Raw genomic sequence first — 21,750 nt, 5'->3', positions numbered from 1 at the left:
CTTAGCCACAGCTATTGCAGGAGTTGTCCTTGAAAGGGCAGCCGCTGTGAGAGCCTCTCAGCCCCACAGGGGAGAAGAAGATATAGGAGACTGTAAGCCACTCTGAGTCTGATTCGGAGAGAAAGGTGGGGAAAATTTATCTGCAGTCTTCTTCTTCTTCCTCCCAGTGGGGGTTAGAGTGAACAGCCATTCTCTCCCTGGGTCAAAAAAAGAGGTTTTGCAATGTTTGCTCCCTAGTGAAAAAAGCACACCACGTCCGTTTCTCCAAGCCACGAATGCACATTTGGGAAGTCAGAGAGCAACTCAAAAGGGAATTAGAATCAAATGAAAGAATCCACCTGGAGTGCTGGCAGCACCTCCCAGGCAAAGAGACCCAGAGGAAAGGAAGTCCTTTGTTACGCTGATCTCCTGCCCACCTTCTCAAGAAGAGGGTCCCAGGATTCTCAGGAGGGTCCCTCCATTCAGGCCCTGGCCAGAACCAGAACTTCCAAGCTCCGCCAAGGGGGCTGTGCCACATGCCTTTGGTTCACTCGCACCACAAATTATCCACAAATTAGCCCTCCAAGAGGGGCAGCAGAGTCCATCAGGCATAAATACAGAACCACAGGAGGATTCAACAGAAAGGCCTCTCTCTAGTCCTTGAGCCTGGAGGCTAAGCAAAGGGATGCTGGTCTGTAATTTATACGATGGTGCAGCAATTGATTTTTCAGCTGTCTCACTCAAAAAGCATTTGGGGGCCTTGGCGGCAAATGGGCCCGAGCAATTGAAGCCCCTGAGCAAAAACAGCAGGTGATCGAGAAGAGCAGGAATTCTCCTTGTGGTGCGGGGAGGCTCGGCAGCACCACGGCAGCAGCAGGTGATGCTAAGGGAAAGGATGCCGAATTGGATTGCGATGGCTCTGCGGGAATAATGCATCTTCGAGACAAGAGAATGGGAAACGTGCCGTGAGGCACACAATAGTCTTTTGTTGAGGGACTGTTCACATAATGCAGGGCAGTCAATACAGCTACCCAAACAAGGAAGGACCACAGCTCAGTGGCAAAGCATCTGCTTTGTGCGAATAAGGTTCCCGGTTCAATTCCTGGCATCTCCAGCTACAGAATCTCAGGTGGCAGAGGTGGGGGACGTTCTCTGACTGAGACTCAGCAGAACCCACTAAGAATGAGAAGCAGACAGTACCAGGCCGGATGGATCTACACCCTGACTCAGTCAGCTTTGAATATCCATTCGACCATTCACGTGCTGTTTAAAAACTGACTGCTTCACTGCATCACATGATAATAGCCACAAATCAGCTAGCTGCTGATCTGAAGAGTCACCATTTTTGGGAATTTAATCGTGCATCTTTCAGTCACTGTGCTTTTGGGGGGTTTGGTCAAAACGGCTGCGGGGATGCCACTCAGATAGACGTTTTCCATTTGTCTGATGCTGCCCATCAAAATCCTAACCTGGGCTGAAAAGGCATCCAAGCTAAAATAGAAAGGGGAGGGGGGAAATCCTCAGCATGCATCAGCGCATAAATGGGAATTGAAAAAACAGAGACACAAAATCGCACAAGCTGCCAAGCAACCTTTTTGAGGTATGAGAACGGCTGATGCTGGGAAACCGAAAATGCATGAAGAAAATGGAACACAAGCGTCTGGTTTTTAAAAAGAAAGCTTTAAATGCAACTCTATAGCTTGAGCAGGGCATGTTCTTTCCTATGTGGTACCCCGAGTCACACCTGGGTAACTCAGAAGTCCGTCCAACCACAAGGAATTAAGATTTTGAATTAAAATCTACAACAGAAAAAAAAACAGATATTAAACCATCTGCTCCAAAAAAGAAACAAGACACTATTTGGCCCGCCTCGAATGCTCTACTGTGACCTGGAACAGTTCGTTCAAGCAGCACCTTCCATTGTTTCATGGTATTGTTTTATATGTTTTTATCTATGGTGCACTTTGTATTTTTATGTGACTGCTATTTAATACTGGGTTTTATGACCTTTCAATGTGAACCGCCCCGAGTCTGCTTCAGCAGGGAGGGCGGGATCTGCGTCGAATAAATAAATAAATATAAGGTAAAGAGCTCAACCTCTACCGCTAAGTTGGGATGGCCAAAAAAGGTCACCCTTATAGATCTAGCAAGACTGACAACTGTTGGGGGACCCTGGGGTACTTTACCCTTGCGTTCCAAGTCTGCAGTTCACCCAAAACCTTTGCATTTATAAAAAGAGGCCAATCTGCAATTTCATAAAATGCACCGTGCTCCATAACCCCGGTTGCTTAGTGCCAGCACAGTTAACGGAAGTTAAAACGACAAGGATCTGTGGCCACATCGTTGGGACCTAACTCAGAGGTGGCCCCTACCTCCACACTTAACGAAACATACCCAGCCCTGCCTGCTCCAGTATCTGAAAAGCGAACCATCCCCAATACTTTCGGCTTGGATGCAAGGCCCAGCTTTGGCCACTAGATGGCAGGCCTCTGAGGAAGAGCCATTTATTTCCCTGCCTGCGATTTTAGCCTCAATGCAAGTTAAACTGCAAGACAAAAGGCCAGAGAGAGCAGAGGGGAAAAGATCAAGAGTGGAAGAGCGAAGAAAACCCCAACGCCTGCCCTCCACGGCCACCTCTCCTTATGGCTCGTTTTCCAAAGTGGGCTTCACGGCAGATCATCCAGCTCCTGTTTTTCAGCTTGGCACAATGCCTGGCAGCCAACAGACAAGTCATCGGCTTTGAACGCTGGGAAGCTGGGAGGACATCAGTTCTCTCAAACGAAGAGATTTGCCCCGAGGAGTTTCTTCCATTTATATAATCCGAGCTGTCCCTCTCTATATTCCTCACCAGCAGGATGCCACTGGGTCACGTTTATGAACGGGGAAAGGGGGAAGAAAACTCCACGGAGAGCCCGTCAGGCTGATTAAAGCCACTCCCCGCTCCATTTCAAGGCTACATTCGCATGAGCAACTGCTGCCACTTTTTCACACTCTTTAACCCCCACTTGTTCCTTACAGCTGTGGCTGAGTGGCAGGGCATCCGCCTGGCCCGCAGAAGGTCCCAGGTTCAATCCCCGGCATCCCCAGCTAAAAGGGACCAAAAGAGCAGGTGATGTGAGAGACCGCTAGCTGAGACCCTGGAGAGCTGCTGCCAGCGTGAGTAGACGAGACTGACCTTGATGGACTGGTGGCCTCGTTTAGTATAAGGCGGCTTCGTGCATCCATGCGGGCCTCTCATTCCGAGGAGGGAATCCTCTGCTGCGGGGGAGCGTGTGCCGACTGCAGTGAATTCATCTGTCCCATTTGGTCCCCAATATCCTCACAGTTGCACTGTTCATAGGTGCTCTTCCGAGGCCAGCATAAGGATTTGGGGGTGCTTCCTAGCTGCCTTGGAGGTTATCTGAATGGAGGGATCATAGAACAGCTCTCTATTGCTCAGTTCTTTGGGCTGCCCCCAAAAGTCCCTTCCACGTAGGGGGAAATGTAGCAAGTGAATCATGAAACCCCACATGCTGAACTGGTCACTTTTGAACATAATGAACATATGAAGCTGCCTTATACTGAATCAGACCCTCAGTCCATCTAAGTCAGTATTGCCCTCCAGGGTCTCAAGCTGAGGTTTTTCACATCTATCTGCCTGGACCCTTTTTTAGTGGAGATGCCGGGGATTGAACCTGGGACCTTCTGCTTACAAAGCAGATGCTCTACCACTGAGCCACTGTCCAACCCCACTTGTTTATCGCTTAAGAGTTGCATATGAAGCTGCCTTCTGCTGAATAGACCCTGGGTCCATCGAAACCAGTATTGTCTACGCAGCCTGGCAGCGGCTCTCCAGGGTCTCAAGCTGAGGTTTTCCACGCCTACTTGCTTGGACCCTTTTTAGTTGGAGATGCGGGGGATTGAACCTGGGACCTTTGCTTACCAAGCAGATACTCTATCACTGAGCCACCGTCCAGATCTCTCCAAATGCCAGCTACGCATAGGTGGCAAAATTAGTAAGGCCTCTGTTTGTGTGTGTGAAGTGCTGTCAAGTCACTTACAACTTACAACCCTATAAACCCTATGAGTGCTGTTAGTTCTCATCTTAAAGGCCCTTTACGGCCAGGGGCCTGCATATACGAAGGACCGTCTCTCCCCATATGAAATGCGCCGGATTCTGCAGTCTGCTACACAACTTCTTCTTGCAGTCCCTGGGTCTAAGGACACCCGACTGGCTTCAGCAAGGGCCAGGGCCTTTTCGATCTGGGCCCCTACATGGTGGAATGAGCTCCCTCTGAAGATTCAAGCCCCGCAGGACTTGCCAAAGTTCCACAGGGCTTGCAAGATGGGCGTCTCCTGCCAGGCTTTTAACTGATCCAGCGGGCATCCGTTTGTCATCGCTTCCCCTCACCATTTTACAATCACGGTGCTTGTATAGAGTCGACAGTCATTGGCCTACATGCTATCGTACGTTTGCTGCTTTTGACTGAAATGGTGTCTGTTTTTTTCTGAATGTCTTACAGTAATTGTTTTATGATGTTTGTTGTAAGCCGCCCTGAGCCTGCTGGCAGCATAGGGCGGGGTATAAATTAAAAAATGAAATTAAAGAGGTGGTTGGTCATTGCCTGTCTCCACATCACGACTCTGGCGTTCCTTGGAGGTCTCCCATCCAAGTCCTAACCAGGGCTGACCCTGCTTCGCTTCTGAGATGTGACAAGATCAGGCTCTCCTGGGCCTCCCAGGTGAGAGCACCTGATGGATGATCGACCTCCAAAGTGTCCTCTTGTTAACAGCCTTGCTCAGGTCTTGCGGCCTGTGGCCCTGGTGGCAGTCCTTGGCCGAGTCCATTTGTCCCATGTTGGGCCTTCCTCTTTTCCTAGCAAGTAAGGACTATTCTGGGGCTCTTCCTTTAAAAAGAAAAACAACTCGCAGGTACTGCGGGGGGTGGGGGGGTGGCACCAGAGAGACCGGGACTGAAGGGAGCCCTCCACTTGCACCTGCCGGAATGGCCTTGGGTCAGCCATAGCTCTTGTAGGAGTTGTACCTGTGAGCCAGTTTGGTGTAGTGGATAAGTGTGCAGACTCTTATCTGGGAGAACCAGGTTTGATTCTCCACTCCTCCACTTGAACCTGCTGGAATGGCATTGGGTTAGCCATAGCTCTTGTAGGAGTTGTCCTTGAAAGGGCTGCTGCTGTAAGAGCCCTCTCAGCCCCACCCACCTCACAGGGTGTCTGTTGTGGGGGGAGAAGATCTAGAGATTGTGAGCGGCTCTGAGTCTCTGATTCAGAGAGAAGGGCGGGGTATAAATCTGCAGTCTTCTTCTCCTTCACTTGAAGCTGCTGGAATGGCCTTAGGTCAGCCATTGCTCTGGCAGAGGTTGTCCTTGGAAGGGGAGCTTCTGGGAGAGCTCTCTCAGCCCCACCCACCTCATAGGGTGTCTGTTGTGTGTGTGTGTGGGGGGGGGAGGAGGTAAAGGAGATTGTGACCACTCTGAGATTCAGAGTACAGGGCAGGATATAAATCCAATACCATCATCTTCTTAAAGGGCAGCTTCTGGGAGAGCTCTCTCAGCCCCACCTACCTTACAGGTTGTCTGTTGTGGAGGAAGGAGATAAAGGAGTTTACAAGCTGCTCTGAGACTCTGATTTAGAGAGAAGGGCAGGGTATAAATCTGCGGTCGTCTTCTTCTATCGGTTTGGGGGCTCCGGAGGGGGGGTGTCCCTTGCTTGCAGATGCTGTACAAAGTGCACACAAAAACCTGTTGACCCTCATCCGGCACGCCCCATCTTGCTCAGGGCATTCTGGGATCTCTGGCCGGGGCCCTCCTGTTTCGGTCAGGAAGCCGAACCGTTAAATGTTTTGTGCACAGAAGGCACAAGATACGCGTCCCTCCCACATGAGGCTCAACTGACTCCCGTTCCGTTGCTAAGAAACTACAAAGGATAATGGCATTGGCCCTCTTTGTTTATGAAATAAATTGCTTTCGCAGAGAGAACAAACGTGGCCTTCTCAGCCAACCCCCTCCTCCCCGCCCGTGTCTCTCGTTCTCGTTTTTTTAAACGAACACAGGGAAACGACTGAGAAGGGCCGAGAGCGTGAGCCGCCTCCATTATAAAGAGGCACCCTTGAAAATGAGATGAAATGCACAGTTCCAACAGCCGCCCTCGATGGCGTTTATTAATCTTCCGAGCGGCAGATTCCCCATTCGGCCCTGGCGACAATAAAAACAGGCCTTTTCCCTTTGGCGGTTCACACACAAACAGGCGTCCGTCAAAGAGGTTATCGGATGTGGATTCTTTATTTTCCAGCCTTCTCCATTAAGGATGACCTTCCTATAAAAATGACACCACTGTTCAAAAAGGTGTTAAATTGGAGGGGGGGAAGGGGGTGTTAGTTTCTGGTCTCTGGTAAAAAAGCAAAAACCTTTTAACGAGGGCATCTCAGCAACGAAAACATTTGCTGGAGAGTTTCAGGGGTGGGGAGGGGAGGAGAGAGGGTGAAGATCGTCAATATGGCATGCGCATCTTATCTAAAAATATTCCAGGAAGGCAGAGGAATGATGGATGAAGCATATGGCAGGCTGCAACAAACTAAGATAAAGTGACAGAAAGGTGAAAAAAAAGCTGTTTTGCTTAAACTGCGGAGATGCAAGGTGGAGCAAAACTCCAGCTGGGTGGCAACCTGAGAAAGGGGCTTTCTCAGTCACGATACCAACTCTTTGGCCTTCCCTCCCCATGGAGATCTGTCTGTCTGCTTTCACCTACGGGCGAGGGCTTTTTTGTTTCATTTGGCATATCCCTTTTTTAACGGTTACTGGGCCCTTCTCTCAGTTGCTGGTGCTGCCCATGCATTTTTACTGAATTATTTTATCATTGTAAATGTTGTTTTTAATTGTTCAAATGTTGTCATATTCTTTACATTCTTTACATTTGCCATCTTGGGGGACCTTAATCGGGCATAAAAACGCTTTAAATGAAGAATTAAATAATGTCACTCCATCTGGTCAAGCCTGAAGCTAAAATGACTAAATCGAGACTATTGTATTTCTGTTCGCATTGTGAGACTCCCTGGAAAAGACAAGGAAAGGCAGCAGAGAACGCAGAAGGCCCCACAAGAGATGGATGGACAGCCAAGGAAGCCACAAGGGCCTTCCGTTTGCAAGACCTGAACAAGGCTGTTAACTAGTGGACATTTTGGAGGTCATTAATTCATAGGGTCATCATGAGCCAGAAGTGACTTGATGGCATTTCACACACAAACACACACATCTGGAAGATAAAGCTTTGGACGGGTCTCCTTTGGGGAAGGACGGTGGCTCAGTGGCAGAGCATCTGCTTGGGAAGCAGAAGGTCCCAGGTTCAATGCCCGGCATCACCAAGGGTCCAGGCAAGTAGGCATGAAAAACCTCAGCTTGAGACCCTGGAGAGCCGCTGCCAGTCTGAGTCGACAATACTGGCTTTGAAGGACCCAGGGTCTGATTCAGTATAAGGCAGCTTCATGGAATGCTGCCATGTTGGGTCGGGACAAGCCCATTTGCTTGGGTCATCCATAAGCTCATACCTCTTGAAAACCCAAAGATGGCTCCATGTATTTTGTCTTATGGGACAAGGATCCCCATGTGGGGAACGGAAGAGGAAGAAAGCAAAATAGAAAGAGAAGGAACGAAGAAGAAGAGAACAAAACGGTGGGGAGCAGGAAGAAGTGCCGAGGCCACAAACTAGCAGTCCACATAAAGCTGTAAATGAGGAAACCACACACCGTGCTTTCAGAGTTTCCATTCAAAACGGGGAGGACTATGTCAGCTGCACCACCTGTTAAGCAGACGCAACCCCCCCCCCCCTCCATGATACATGATGACCCCCACCATTATCACCTGCCTCCTGTATGAAAGTCCTACACAGTCTAAAACTAACGAAGATTAAACACCATATTCCTGCACAAATTGTGAAAAAGAGAAAAGCAGGAAGATAACACAGCACACATGTATGGATACACCCAACCACACTTTTGACATTAAAATCAAAAGCAAAAACAAGATGGACTTCAATGGTGCTTCAATGGTGACCACCTAAGCATAGGGAAGATCTGGGAGGAAAGGAAGTCAGCAGCCAGGGCACCATCACTGGAAAGGCCCTTCCTCCAGAAACCACGTCCTTGACTTGTGAAAGTCAAATGAAGGTTGAAAGACCTCTCAAATGACAGGCAGCTTGATATGGGAGAGGGTGATCCTTCAGATCCAGCGAAGTTCTTCCACCATCCGAAAAAGAGGCTCCCTAAGATCTGCCCTCCCCAGTCAACAATCAGGCTGCCATATTCTGGACCAAATACCTAAGACAAGTCTTCAAAGGGCCCATTACTGCAAAGAAGCCCGGGGTGATGGCCAGAGCACAGATTTCATGTCGCTTCCATGCATGCATGAAGAAGCGAGAAGTGACCCATGAAAGCTCTTAGCCTGCCACAAATTTCGGTAGTCTTTCAGGTGCTCCTGGACTCTTGCTCTTTTCTGCCACCACAAACAGACTAACATGGCTACCCATCTTGGTCTATCTTCACACATGCCCACAAACGCATCTCTCCCAGGGGCAACAGTACTTATTTTTGTGCAAAAATACAATTCCAGTCAATCACACTCAACGTGCTGAGGATGAAAGCAACTGTAGAGACACGCAATGATGCAAAGGCCCTGCGTCCTGTCGACCCCCCACACCTCCCCACACACCTTTACCAACATCTTCTTTGGACCCCAGCTGTCCCATCCAAGAACACTTTTAGTTCCAGTTTGGTGCAGTGGTTAAGTGTGCGGACTCTTATCTGGGAGAACCGGTTTTGATTCCCCACTCCTCCACTTGCAGCTGCTGGAACGGCCTTTGGGCAGCCATAGTAGTTAAGTGTGCGGACTCTTATCTGGGAGACCCGCGTTTGATTCCCCACTCCTCCACTTGCAGCTGCTGGAACGGCCTTGGGGCAGCCATAGTGGTTAAGTGTGCAGACTCTTATCTGGGAGAACCGCGTTTGAATCCCCACTCCTCCACTTGCAGCTGCTGGAATGGCCTTGGGGCAGCCATAGTGGTTAAGTGTGCGGACTCTTATCTGGGAGACCCGCGTTTGATTCCCCACTCCTCCACTTGCAGCTGCTGGAATGGCCTTGGGGCAGCCATAGTGGTTAAGTGTGCAGACTCTTATCTGGGAGACCCGCGTTTGATTCCCCACTCCTCCACTTGCAGCTGCTGGAACGTCCTTGGGGCAGCCATAGTGGTTAAGTGTGCAGACTCTTATCTGGGAGAACTGGGTTTGATTCCCCACTCCTCCACTTGCAGCTGTTGGAACGGTCTTGGGGCAGCCATAGTGGTTAAGTGTGCGGACTCTTATCTGGGGGAACCGGGTTTGATTCCCCACTCCTTCACTTGCAGCTGCTGGAACGGTCTTGGGGCAGCCATAGTGGTTAAGTGTGCAGACTCTTATCTGGGAGAACCGGTTTTGATTCCCCACTCCTCCACTTGCAGCTGCTGGAATGGCCTTGGGACAGCCATAGTAGTTAAGTGTGCGGACTCTTATCTGGGAGACCCAGGTTTGATTCCCCACTCCTCCACTTGCAGCTGCTGGAACGTCCTTGGGGCAGCCATAGTGGTTAAGTGTGCAGACTCTTATCTGGGAGAACCGGGTTTGATTCCCCACTCCTCCACTTGCAGCTGCTGGAATGGCCTTGGGGCAGCCATAGTGGTTAAATGTGCGGACTCTTATCTGGGAGAACCGGGTTTGATTCCCCACTCTTCCACTTGCAGCTGCTGGAACGGTCTTGGGGCAGCCATAGTGGTTAAGTGTGCAGACTCTTATCTGGGAGAACTGGGTTTGATTCCCCACTCCTCCACTTGCAGCTGTTGGAACGGCCTTGGGGCAGCCATAGTGGTTAAGTGAGCGGACTCTTATCTGGAAGAACCGGGTTTGATTCCCCACTCCTCCACTTGCAGCTGCTGGAATGGCCTTGGGTCAGCCATAGTGGTTAAGTGAGCGGACTCTTATCTGGAAGAACCGGGTTTGATTCCCCACTCCTCCACTTGCAGCTGCTGGAATGGCCTTGGGGCAGCCATAGTGGTTAAGTGTGCAGACTCTTATCTGGGAGAACCGGGTTTGATTCCCCACTCCTCCACTTGCAGCTGCGGGAACAGCCTTGGGGCAGCCATAGTGGTTAAGTGTGCAGACTCTTATCTGGGAGAACCGGGTTTGAATCCCCACTCCTCCACTTGCAGCTGCGGGAACGGCCTTGGAGCAGCCATAGTGGTTAAGTGTGCAGACTCTTATCTGGGAGAACTGGGTTTGATTCCCCACTCCTCCACTTGCAGCTGCTGGAACGGCCTTGAGTCAACCAGCGCTATCTCAGGAACTGTCCTGGAAAGGGCAGCTTCTGGGGAGAGCTCTCTCAGCACCACCCACCTCACAGAGTGTCCGTTGTGGGGGGAGAAGATATAGGCGATTGTAATCCGCTCTGAGTCTCTGATTCAGGGAGAAGGGCGGGGTATTAATCTGCAGTCGTCTTAGTCTTTGTCATCTTCTTCCATTTTTGGGACCGAACCTGTCAGCACATGCACGGAAATCACACGCTCGTGATTTACACTTGGATTATGCCTGCTTAATCATTCAATCTGATGCCATTGTGATCTGCTTTTGCTGTTGGAGGGGCTGGTTCTTTGATTTATGCCATGAATTCGGTTCTCAGAAGTTGCCAAGGAGGTAATATCCACAGGGAGCAGTTCTGCCCATCTAGCCCCTCTGCGGTGTCTCGATTCAGAGGTGCTGACGATGAAAAGGCAGAGAGATGAGCTGCTTGTGGAAATGATGTGGAAATGAGCCGCTTGTGGAAATATCACAAGCCGCTTGTGGAAATGATGGGAGCTAAGTAGAGAAGCAGCCGAAAGTGGTCGAGGTAAGAAATCCCTCGTCCTTCCAACACCACTTTGTTGCATTACAAACAACAGCAAGCGCGTTGGAGGAAATTAATTTGCTGCCTCTTGTTATCTGAGGAAGGAAGGAGGGATTTTCATTTGTATTTATGACAAATGGAACTTGAGAATCAAAGCCAGGCGTTGAAGGGCACTTTAAAATTTACACGCTTGTAAACCAAGGCCAATTATTGCTCGTCACCGGCATGGATTAACTACCCTTGGAAATAAATTTAAGAGGTTATTTGAGTCTGGGCTGTTGACTGCAAATTGTGCAAGATAAAAAGAAAAAGAAAACAAAAATAGAACTGAAATATTTAAAAGGCTGAGTATTCCAAGGTAGAAGTTACAGTTGTCAACGGAAGCATGGGATTTCTGCAGAGGGAACGAGGACATCTGTGCACTACTGAGAATAAGCAGGGTTTTTTCCTCTCACAGATCAGGCCTCTTTTGGACATCTAAGAATTTGGCTTAAGGGGGATGCTGCAAAGCAGCAAATTCCAGCGCTTGGGATAGACAGAGCGGCTCCTGGGATACATTCCAAAAACAAGCTGCTTCCAAAAAGCAAAAATAAATAAATAAATAAATAAATTCAAGATTGACCAGTAATTTCTAAAACATTTAAGTGCATTAAAAGAGGGGAGAAAGTTTAAAACGAGAACATTAAAGTATTAGCCAAACAGACATCCAGAGGAGCGATTTCATCTCTGGGGTCTCTGCGTATCACAGACAGGGGATCTTGAGCGTGTGCAAGGCCAACTCTTGGAACCTTTTAGAACTGAAAGCATTCTTGAAACGAACGGCAAGGCTCTCCTCCCCTGCCCTGCCCTTTTAAAAACAGGCACCGCCCCCCCCCCCAAGTTTTCCCTTACAAAGCTATTTGCCAAGCAGTTCCCGTTGACTTTGCGGAGACGACCTGGGTCCTGGGTCGTAAACGGAATTCAATTAGCCAGCCTGCTGTTCTTCATAATCAGCATCAGGATGCTAATTAAAGCCCCGGTGCCACGCTGCACAAACATCCCCGCACCGTTATGGGGCTCCTCCACAGCCGGGGAACTCTGCCTTCAGCTAGCATGCAGAAACAAACAGAATTAATAACTATCCAAGTGCGGACGGGTGACTTAATCGGTTTCGATTAGATGCTGCTCAGCCTGGAGCCGCCGTTATTTAAATGTGTTCACAGTGTTTAATTAAAAAGGCCTTGCAAAACCGGGGTGGGCTTTCAGCTCTCATCTGCATTCCTCTCGCTCCTGTTGGCTTTATCGATTCTGGGCGGGTTCAGCGACTGAGGCGGGGGAGGCATTCCAAAGCCAAAACCACTCATCAGCCCCTTCCCTGGGTGACGATGTGGGTGGCACAACAGGCAGCCTGTGATTAGGACACGCAAGGACAGGGATTCATACTGACTGCGCAGTTTGACACACTTGATATCTCAACCCACTTTAAAAAAAAAAAAAGTTTTCTAGTCCTTATGGCTGGGAAAGCAGGTCCAAAAGTGTGGCCTCTCAGAAGCCACAGGGATAAGGTTGCCAGTCTCCAGGTGGGGCCTGGAGACCTCCCACTTTTACAACTGATCTGCAGCTGGCAGAGATCAGCTCCCCTGGAGAAAACGGCTGCTTGGAAGGGTGGAGTCTATGGCACTGTACTATACTGAGGCCCCTCCCCTCTCTAAACCCTGCCCTCTCTTGGCTCCACCCCCAAAGCCTCCAGGTATTTCCCAACCCAGACCTGGCAACCCTAGTTTGGACCTGTACCACAGTCCAGTTCTAGGGCCGCCAACCTCCAGGTGGGGTCTGGAGACCTCCCACTTTTACAACTGACCTCCAGCTGGCAGAGATCAACTCGCCTGGAGAAAATGGCTGCTTGGAAGGGTGGAGTCTATGGCATTGTGCCATGCTGAGGCCCCTCCCCAAACCCCACCCTCCAGGTCTTTTCCAACACACTCGGCAACCCTAAGCTGGGGATGGGGGGAAGAGGGCAGGGCAGAGCTTGTAGTTGGGAGTTTGGGCTTCCACTTCCTCTGCTTGTAACTAGCAGGAGCACATCCTGTATTGAGCAGGGGGTTGGACTAGATGACCCTGGAGATCCCTTCCAACTCTATGATTCTATGATCTGAACAGAATCGGTGGATTAATCAGAGAATCTGGGAGCTCTGACTGTCAAACGTTTACACCTCAAAAATCTTGTTGGTCTCTAACATGTGACTGGCCTTGACTCTAACGGGATTAGCCCTGATTATCCACAGTTTATGTTAGCCTGCAGGCCATGTTTTTTACAAAAAATGCAGAGGGCATATGCCCGGGGCCGGCCCTCCCACTAAGAACATAAGAGAAGCCATGTTGGATCAGGCCAATGGCCCATCCAGTCCAACTCTCTGTGTCACATAAGAACATAAGAGAAGCCTTGTTGGATCAGGCCAATGGCCCATCCAGTCCAACACTCTGTGTCACACAGTGGCCAAAAAAACCCAGGTGCCATCAGAAGGTCCATAAGTGGGGCCAGGGCACTAGAAGCCCACCCACTGTGCCCTCCCAGCCCACCCACTAGTGCCCTCCCAGCCCACCCACTAGAAGCCCACCCACTGTGCCCTCCCAGCACCAAGAATACAGAGCATCACTGCCCCAGACAGAGAGTTCCAACAATACACTGTGGCTAATAGCCACTGATGGACCTCTGCTCCATATGCTTATCCAGTCCCCTCTTGAAGCTGCCTATGCTTGCAGCCATCACTACCTCCTGTGGCAGTGAATTCCAGGTGTTAATCACTCTTTGGGTGAAGAAGGAAGAAGCTAATCGGTTGCCTCGGGTGCGAGAGGCGGCAAGTTGGGCTCTCGGGCCCCCCCTCCAGTGCCCCAGGCAAGCGCTTAGCTTGCCTCCCTCCCCCCTCCCCACCGCTAGCCCCCTCTGGGCTGCCACCGCCCACCCACCAACCCCCGGCGCGGCATCCCGCCCCCCCCCCAGGCGCTCCACTTGCCTGCCTGCTTCCGCTAAAAGCAGTGGCACTCTGCTTGCTCCCTCCCTTCCACCTGATCGCCAGCTAAAAGTAAGCTTAGCTGGCTTCACAGCTTGTGCCTGCGCATTTTGTCTCTTAACAAAACGCGCAGGTGCGGGCTGCGAAGTCGGCTAAGCTTACTTTTAGCCGGCGAGTCCCAGGGGGAGGGGAAGGGAGCAAGCAGAGTGCCGTGGGTGGGGGGGCCGGGCAGGACACCGCATGGGGGTGCATGGAGCCACAGGGGGGGAGTCGTGGGGGGGCGTTTTGGGGGGGCACCAGGCAGCAGGTCTGCCTAGGGCGCTCCAGGGCATCGGGTCGGGTCTGCACATGCCTTTTAGAAACAGGAATTGTTTTCCACTCCAGTTTGTGAGACACCAGATGGTAAACGATGTTAACTTTCACTCCTCTCTATGCAAGTTCTTCCTTAAGAACACCCAGCTGTATATACAGCCGGGCACCTTACTTAAGGTCTCTGTTCGCTGGCTGAGCGCATGAGCTGCTGTTCAGGATCGCTGATGTATCTCACCTGCTCCGGTGACTTTCAGCTACCCCACTCAGTTCCAACATCTCCAATTTGTGGAGAGTAATAATTTGTGGCCTGCCTGGCCAGGGCTCTTGCGTGAGCAAAAAACGTTCTACAAATGCCAACCGTTATTCTCTTCCTGCCTTGCTCAAGCCCAATTCTCAACGTCATTCAACGAGAGACCAGCCGGGAAAGACCACATCCCAGGGAGGGAAGATGGCAGCAGACAGACGCAGCAGAGGAAGGGGATGGACGGGGCAACGGCTGGGGAAGGGGGAACGCGATGCTCAGTGGGTTGACCCGAGAGCCTGAAGGCCTCTGACGTGGCTCAGGGATTCGATACTGAGAAAGACTGGCCAGGATCAGAGAAAGCAGCCTGAAGAACTGTACCAAGTACTGATGATGCCCCTTTTCCAGATGTGCTGCTCTGAACCAGGATTATCCCTCTCTGGTTCCCATCAAGAATCCGCAGCCTGCTCAGTATGGGGATGGACCTCGGGGGTCTCTGGCAGCATCCCCATTTTTCTTCACAAAGCAGCATCTAGCACAGAGCTATTAATCAGAGGATCCCCCCCACCCCCCCTAGGCTTGCGAAGTTCTAAGGGCGGACCTTTAAAAACTCCTGATGAATAAAAGAACAGCTTGAGGTCCGGACAGCTTTGCGGTGGCTGGAGGCCCACCAAACGGATCTGTAAAGCTGGAGAGGAGAGAGAAGGAACGCACACGCACAGACACAAAGAGATGACAAAACGAGCTGAAGCTGACAGCGACGGACAGCGCTAATGATGGCTGCTCTTGCGTGCCCACAGCGCCGGCTCGTTGGGAGTGAGGTTTCATTTTTCAATAAGCGCCTTTGCCTTCCTTTCTCATTTGTACTGCTCCATTCTCCATCTTTCCTGGCTGAGAGCTGATCAAAGTCAGGAGGCTGAAATAGCAACAGAGCTTTCAGCACATCAGCTGGAGGGGGGGGGGGAACGTTTGGGACTGGAGAGCGGCGCCGACTGTGACGTGCATCTACGGAAAGCAAGCAGGGCCATAATTAAAGGAACTGACAAGGCGGGACCTGGCTGCTTTGGTACGGGCTGCTCTCCAAGGTGCAGCTGGAGGCGTGGTGGCGGCTGGTCAGCTCATCTCAGCTGCTCTCGCCTAGCGGCTTCTCTTGCCTGTTGCCCCTGGCACCCCAGCTGCAGTTCTCCCTTAAAGATGGGACGGGATGTGCCTAGTGGAGGGAAGGGAAGGAAGATGCCAGTCTGCAGGGCTGCCACTGATCCCGCAACTGCCGCCACACAGGAAGCGTCGACTGGTGCCATGCAGGAAACTGTGGGCCACGTGCAGCCCTGCTCTCCGTAGGGAAATGGCAACCACAAACAGGGACCTTGCCACTTATCCTCATACAAGGCCTCCAGCGTATTTGCTGATCTATGAGAAACTGACCGATTGAGAGCCCTGCAAAGGCTTGGAAAACTGAAGTGACAACAGGAAATGTTACTATCAGTTTGGTCTTATAGGAAGGCATGCAACAACTAGGTTCAAGTCCAGCAGCACCTTAGGGACAAACAAGATTTAGATTTTCCGTATCTGACAAAGGCAACTGAGACTCTTGAAAGCTGCCCCACAAAAAAATCTTGTTTGTCTGGAGACAATTCCAGCTGTTCTTTTGCAGGCCAACACGGCTACCCTTTAAAACTACCTATAAGAAACAAGCGTCATGAATGATAGAGGTTTACAAGATGATGCATGGGATGAGAAAGTAGAGAAAGAGGTACTTTTCTCCCTTCCTCACAATACAAGAACTCGTGGGCATTCGATGAAATTGCTGAGCAGACAGGTTAAAACAGATAGAAGGAAGTCCTTCTTCACCTAAAGGGTGATTAACATGTGGAATTCACTGCCACAGGAGGTGGTGGCGGCTAGAAGCATAGCCAGCTTCAAGAGGGGATTGGATAAAAATATGGAGCAGAGGTCCATCAGTGGCTATTAGCCACAGTGTGTGTGTGTATATTTTTGGCAACTGTTGTGATTCAGAGTGTTGGACTGGATGGGCCATTGGCCTGATCTAACATGGCTTGTCTTATGTTCTTATTTCAGGCCAGGACTGGGGAAGGCCCCAATTAATTCAGCCACAAAGCTTCCAGAGTGACCGCAGGCTGGTTGTTTGCTCCCTGCCTGGCCCTTACACCATCACAAAGCTTGTGAGGATAAAGGATAAAGTCAGGTCTATGACTATTTTCAGTAATGACAACCCTCCCTTTCATGAGGATTAGCGTTTATTGTAAGACAGGATCATACCACAGGCAAGGCCAGCGGCAAAATTAAGGCAGTCTGCGGGTGGTTGGATATATATAGAAGCCGTTAGCCGTTACATGCGCGCCTAACTTTCTGGCGCGAAATAAGTCCAAAACCTTACATTGTTACAAGACAGACATTCTCACTCTACAATAGTCGTTAGCAAAACACTCCAACAGATAGTGATGCCCTTGACTGCCAGACAGTGGTTAGAGGGCCTAAATACTTTCGTTTTCCCAATAAGCGTAGCAGGTGCCTTGGAAGAGAATAGTAAAACAGACAAATAGCAAGGGATCTTGACAGCTAAGGGGAGAACCATCTACACACCCTCCCAGCCCCTTGGAAAGGGGGGCAGGAGGAGGAGGAGGAAGAAGCAGCAGCAGCTCTAAGCAGGAAATGCTGAGCAAAGCGAGTCCTCCACTGCTGAGCCACGGCCACTTAATCAATCAGTATTAGGCCACTTAATTAATCAGCTGCAGGTCAGCTGAACAAACACACAAACAACGAGCTAATCAAATCCCCAAACAGTTCAAATGCACCTTTTGCCAGCGACTGACTTGACGCAACCCATGTGAAACCTGAACACAAGCCAGAAGGCAGCAACGGAAGAGCAGATCGCTCACCTGAAAGCTCTACTGCAGAAACGCCTCCCTTGGAAGAAGGAGCCAACTTTATACGTTCGACAGAAGACACCAATTTTGGGTGGGGGGGGGTGGGGAGGTAAATTTTCTTTGGCTAATTAGATGCCAGCTGCTAAGGTGGAGGTCCCAAAACCTTTTGAGCCTGCAGGTGCCTTTGGAATTCTGACACTGGATGGTGGGCACAACCACAAAAAGGCTGCCACAAGAGGCAGAGCTGACCACAAAATCTCGGGAATGAGGTCATACATAACTCAAATAGTAATTCTTCAGCATTTCAGACCAAAGCTCTGTTCTCTCTTAAAATGATCACATGGTTTAAAAATATTTTCTGGCACACACCCTTCAGTAACGCAGTGAAGATCCTTGTGCTGTGGTGACAAGCTATTACCAAAGCAATGTTTTAGAAACCCACACAGCCAGTAAGATCTCCAGGGGCCAATCGCCAGCCCTGCTGGCCGATTGGTCCCAGTTTCTACAAACACCTGGTGGACATCAGGAAAGTTGTCAGCGGGTGCCACGGTGCCCATGGGCACCGTCTTGGGGAACTGTCTCCTAAGAGGTTCATGCTGCAGCTGTTGTAGCGAGAGGAAACACCCTTTTGTGCTCTCCTCGATGGTCCGGAAGAGAAAGGGACCGGAAGACAGATTAAGCGAGGGAGAGAAAAAGCGACCATTCCTCACCACTTCATCTTCTGTCCAGCACTTCTCGATGAGTTTGGGCACGGGCTTCTTCACCAGGCGTTGCAGGGCCTTCCCGGCATCATAGTTGCTTTCATGTAGCTGAAGAGGGAGACAGAAAAGCAAAATGAGAGCAGGTGAAGAGACTGCTGGAGTGCAACGAGACTCTCTCCCTCTTTCTAAAGCCTTTCCCCTAAGAGACCTGATGCCAAAGCAGATTCTGATAAGAGTTTTGCATTTTCCAACAGCATGCAAGACATTCTGCCAGAAAGGCGGCAAAAATGCACAAATACGCAGTCTTTGAAAGGAGCCACTTCCTTTTCAGCATTCTCGTATTCCCATTCACCTGGTCCCTTTTCAGCTCATCATGTGATTGGTAGCAAGCAAAGGAAGAGGAAGTGTGCTTTGGAAGTTTATTCCAAATCTTGAAAAGGGAGGGGGGGTTGAATGGATAAAAGGAAGTACTTCTTCACCCAAAGGGTGATTAACATGTGGAATTCACTGCCACAGGAAGTGGTGACGGCTACAAGCATAGCCAGCTTCAAGAGGGGACTGGATAAACATCTGGAGCAGAGGTCCATCAGTGGCTATTAGCTACAGCTTATCGTTAGAACTCTCTGTCTGGGGCAGTGATCCTCTGTATTCTTGTGTTGGGGGGGGCACAGTGGGAGGGTTTCAAGCCCCACTGGTGGACCTCTTGATGGCACTTGGGTTTTTTGGCCACTGTGTGACACAGAGTGTTGGACTGGATGGGCCACTGGCCTGATCCAACATGGCTTCTCTTATGTTCTTCTGTGACACAGAGTGTTGGACTGGATGGGCCATTGGCCTGATCCAACATGGCTTCTCTTATGTGCTTATGTGACACAGAGTGTTGGACTGGATGGGCCACTGGCCTGATCCAACATGGCTTCTCTTATGTTCTTCTGTCTGGGGCAGTGATGCTTCGTCTTCTTGGTGCTTTGGGGGGGGGCAACGGTGGGAGGGCTTCTAGTGCCCTAGCCCCACTGATGGACCTCCTGATGGCACTTGGGGTTTTTGGCCACTGTGTGGCACAGAGTGTTGGGACTGGATGGGCCACTGGCCTGATCCAACATGGCTTCTCTTATGTTCTTATGCCAGCCACTGCCTGCCTCTGTGTAGTGAGCTCGCACTTCCTTGGTGGTCTCCCATCCGAGTCCTAACCAGGGTCAATCCTGCGGAGCTTCCCAGAGATCAAACAAGCTTGGGCCATCCCGGTCAGGGCACCTATACAAACCGCCTAGACTCACGCTGGGAAAATAAGCACGTTCCATGCCTGCAAAGTTCATTAAAACGGCTGCTTGTAAAACTCTCGGAGCTGCTCATGGTGAATAAAACGCCAAAAGGTTCATGGGAATCACAGCTGTCTCTCCCAGCTGTGGAATCTATGAACTGACAAGGCGCCTTTGCGTTACGTCAGACCGCTGGGCCCACCCTGCCCAGTGCAGAGCAGGGAGCAGCTCCCCAGGGCCTGAGGCTCTGCTGCCTGAGATCCGTTTTACTGGAGGAAGTCTGGCGGCGTGGAAAGCATGCATCCCACTGCTCTGGCATCTGGAAGGCGGGCCACGAACCAGCCTGCCCCAGTGAGGAAAGTAATCAAGCCGTCTACCTGGATCTATGGTGTGAACTAAACAGGCATTCTGGGACTTGAAAAATGGCAGAAGTGATCAGAGCCTGTTGTGTGTGTGCACGCTCCCCTCCCTCCCCTTGATAGCGTATTGGGGAGGGGGGGGAATGACAGGAAATCAATTATCTCTACGGACAGACAAAGAAGAGAGGGATGGGAAATGCATGGGGGGGGGCGCGTCTTCGGACAAAGGCATCAATCCATCTGCAGGGCAACCTGGTTAGTCAACAGCATATCCAGCAAAACCTGGTAAAATTAGACAAGCCTGCTATTGGGGGGGGGGGAATAAAGGGAGATTTTTACTTATCCTTTGTATCCTTTTTTGTTTTCCCAGCTTATATATTAACGTTAACTTTCAAATGGTGCATAAATATTTAAGTTACATTAAAACGAATAGAATAAGACCACAGCGGGCCCAGAAGGTGCTGCGGGGAGGGAAAACAGAAGGTAGTCTTTGGTCTCGCCCCACCGTGGCCCACAATTGCAGCACAGCCTTGGTGGGTGGTCAACCTGGGACCCCTCCTTCCCATTTTCACCAGCTGAAGAGCTGGCTGGATCCAGATTTCTGACCCATCCCTGACAGGTTATTAATGCTGCACAGCCAACGGTGCTCACGGATGTCAGGGAGACCCTCCGTCTTTTGAAGCGTGCTGCTGCCGGGAGGCCGGCGGGACGGGGAGGAGGCTGCGTCACGCAGTGAAGCCGTTGGCTTCCGAATCTGCCCCCTCTGCCAAAAGCCACATCAACCTCCAAGAGAGCCAAACCGTGATTTCTCTCTGCCTTTCACAAACCGCAAGCGGGGGAGCGCAAGAATAAGAGCCCAGACCGTGCTGAGCGTTCAGAGAAGATGGGTGTTCCCCCAAAATTCTCTTAGCCCTCAGCTGGCTCAGATCTGCTGACCACACCAGCAACGCTGGCTCTTGCCACTCAGCATGCGCAGAATCTGCCCCGAAAGAGAGCACTGCTGGGGGGGGCGTAACTGGAAGCCAGGGAAAGGTATTTCTGGCAGGAGCTGAGGGGAGGTCTGCCCACCCCATCAACAGTTTACAGATGCTATAACCTGGGGGAGGGGGAGCAGAGATTCTCATCAGCCACCCCTGAACGTGGGGCCATTAAGTAACCCTGGCCTGCCCCTAGAAATCTGGGATTAGGCAGACAAGAGCTTTCAATGCCAAGGCTGTGAATTCTGAGCAGATCGCTGCAGGCAGCCAGGCAGTTTTCGCCCTGTGAGGGGGGGGGGGGGGGCTCTGCCTCGGCTTCCTTTTCATGACTCATGGAAGGAATCTATTTTTGCCTCAAGGAGCGGGATGAAGTTTCCTTCCTTTCCTGTTATAACAAAAGAGCCCAGCAAACCAGAAACAGGGACGGAGGAGCCCAAGAGCAGCCAGCTGTTCCAGCTGTTGGTCACGATGTGCCGCCGCAAGACCAGACTTCGGGTGGCAAACAGCCACATGGCCAACCTCTTGGGCAAGCCTTCTCAGATTAGGTCCCAAAACCAGCAGCAACCAACCAGCATCAACATGGAAAGAGGTTTCTGCAAGAAGCACATCCCCGCATCCTCCTTCGCCTTGGGGTGATACGCAAGCGGTCTCCCGTGGTCCCTTGGGGGTCAGGAAGTTATTCCGCCATGTGCTGAAGATGTGGGTCTTCCCCTCCAAAGGAGCTCAAGAGCATCTTATACAAAGTTCTTGGGTAGTCCACCACCCCAACTTCCCTTCCAGATGCTGGACAAGAGAGAGGTTGGTTCAAAAGCCTGCCCGGTCCAGCACTCACTGGGCTCTCGCTCTGAAACAAGCTGAGTGAGTGCTACGTAGACGGGATAAAAATGGGACGGGTAACTATGTTCAGTAGTAAAACGGAGGCGTTATGTACATCAGAGGCTGCCTTCTAACAAGCTGTATCGCTGGGCAGTCTGGCGTAGTGTCTGTTCAGACTCCAGAGCATTTCTCAATCCCTGCTTCTTGAAATCCTTTATCTCCAGTTAAAGGATTTCAAGAAGCAGGGATTGAGAAATGCTCTTTGAGTGTTGGCCCAGACAGGCTTTTGAACCGACTGGAGATGCTTGTAGGTAGAACCTGGGACCTTCTG

General features: G+C 50.8%; 1 protein-coding gene and 1 non-coding gene across 2 annotated transcripts in view; both read right to left on the bottom strand.

Annotated features, from left to right (window-relative positions):
* The window catches only part of RERE (arginine-glutamic acid dipeptide repeats), a 323,357-nt gene that overhangs the window by 136,320 nt on the left and 165,287 nt on the right, over window positions 1-21,750 (bottom strand). Inside the window, 1 exon segment of the mRNA XM_060259535.1 lies at window positions 18,018-18,116. Within this exon segment, the coding sequence (XP_060115518.1) occupies window positions 18,018-18,116 (99 nt within the window).
* Window positions 3,633-3,709, bottom strand: TRNAT-UGU (transfer RNA threonine (anticodon UGU)). Its single transcript has one exon. It is a non-coding gene; the product is annotated as a tRNA-Thr (tRNA).

Source organism: Heteronotia binoei, chromosome 18 (assembly GCF_032191835.1).
Source record: "Heteronotia binoei isolate CCM8104 ecotype False Entrance Well chromosome 18, APGP_CSIRO_Hbin_v1, whole genome shotgun sequence".
Classification (NCBI taxonomy): Eukaryota; Metazoa; Chordata; class Lepidosauria; order Squamata; family Gekkonidae; genus Heteronotia; species Heteronotia binoei.
This window is presented reverse-complemented; position numbering and strand designations above follow the sequence as displayed.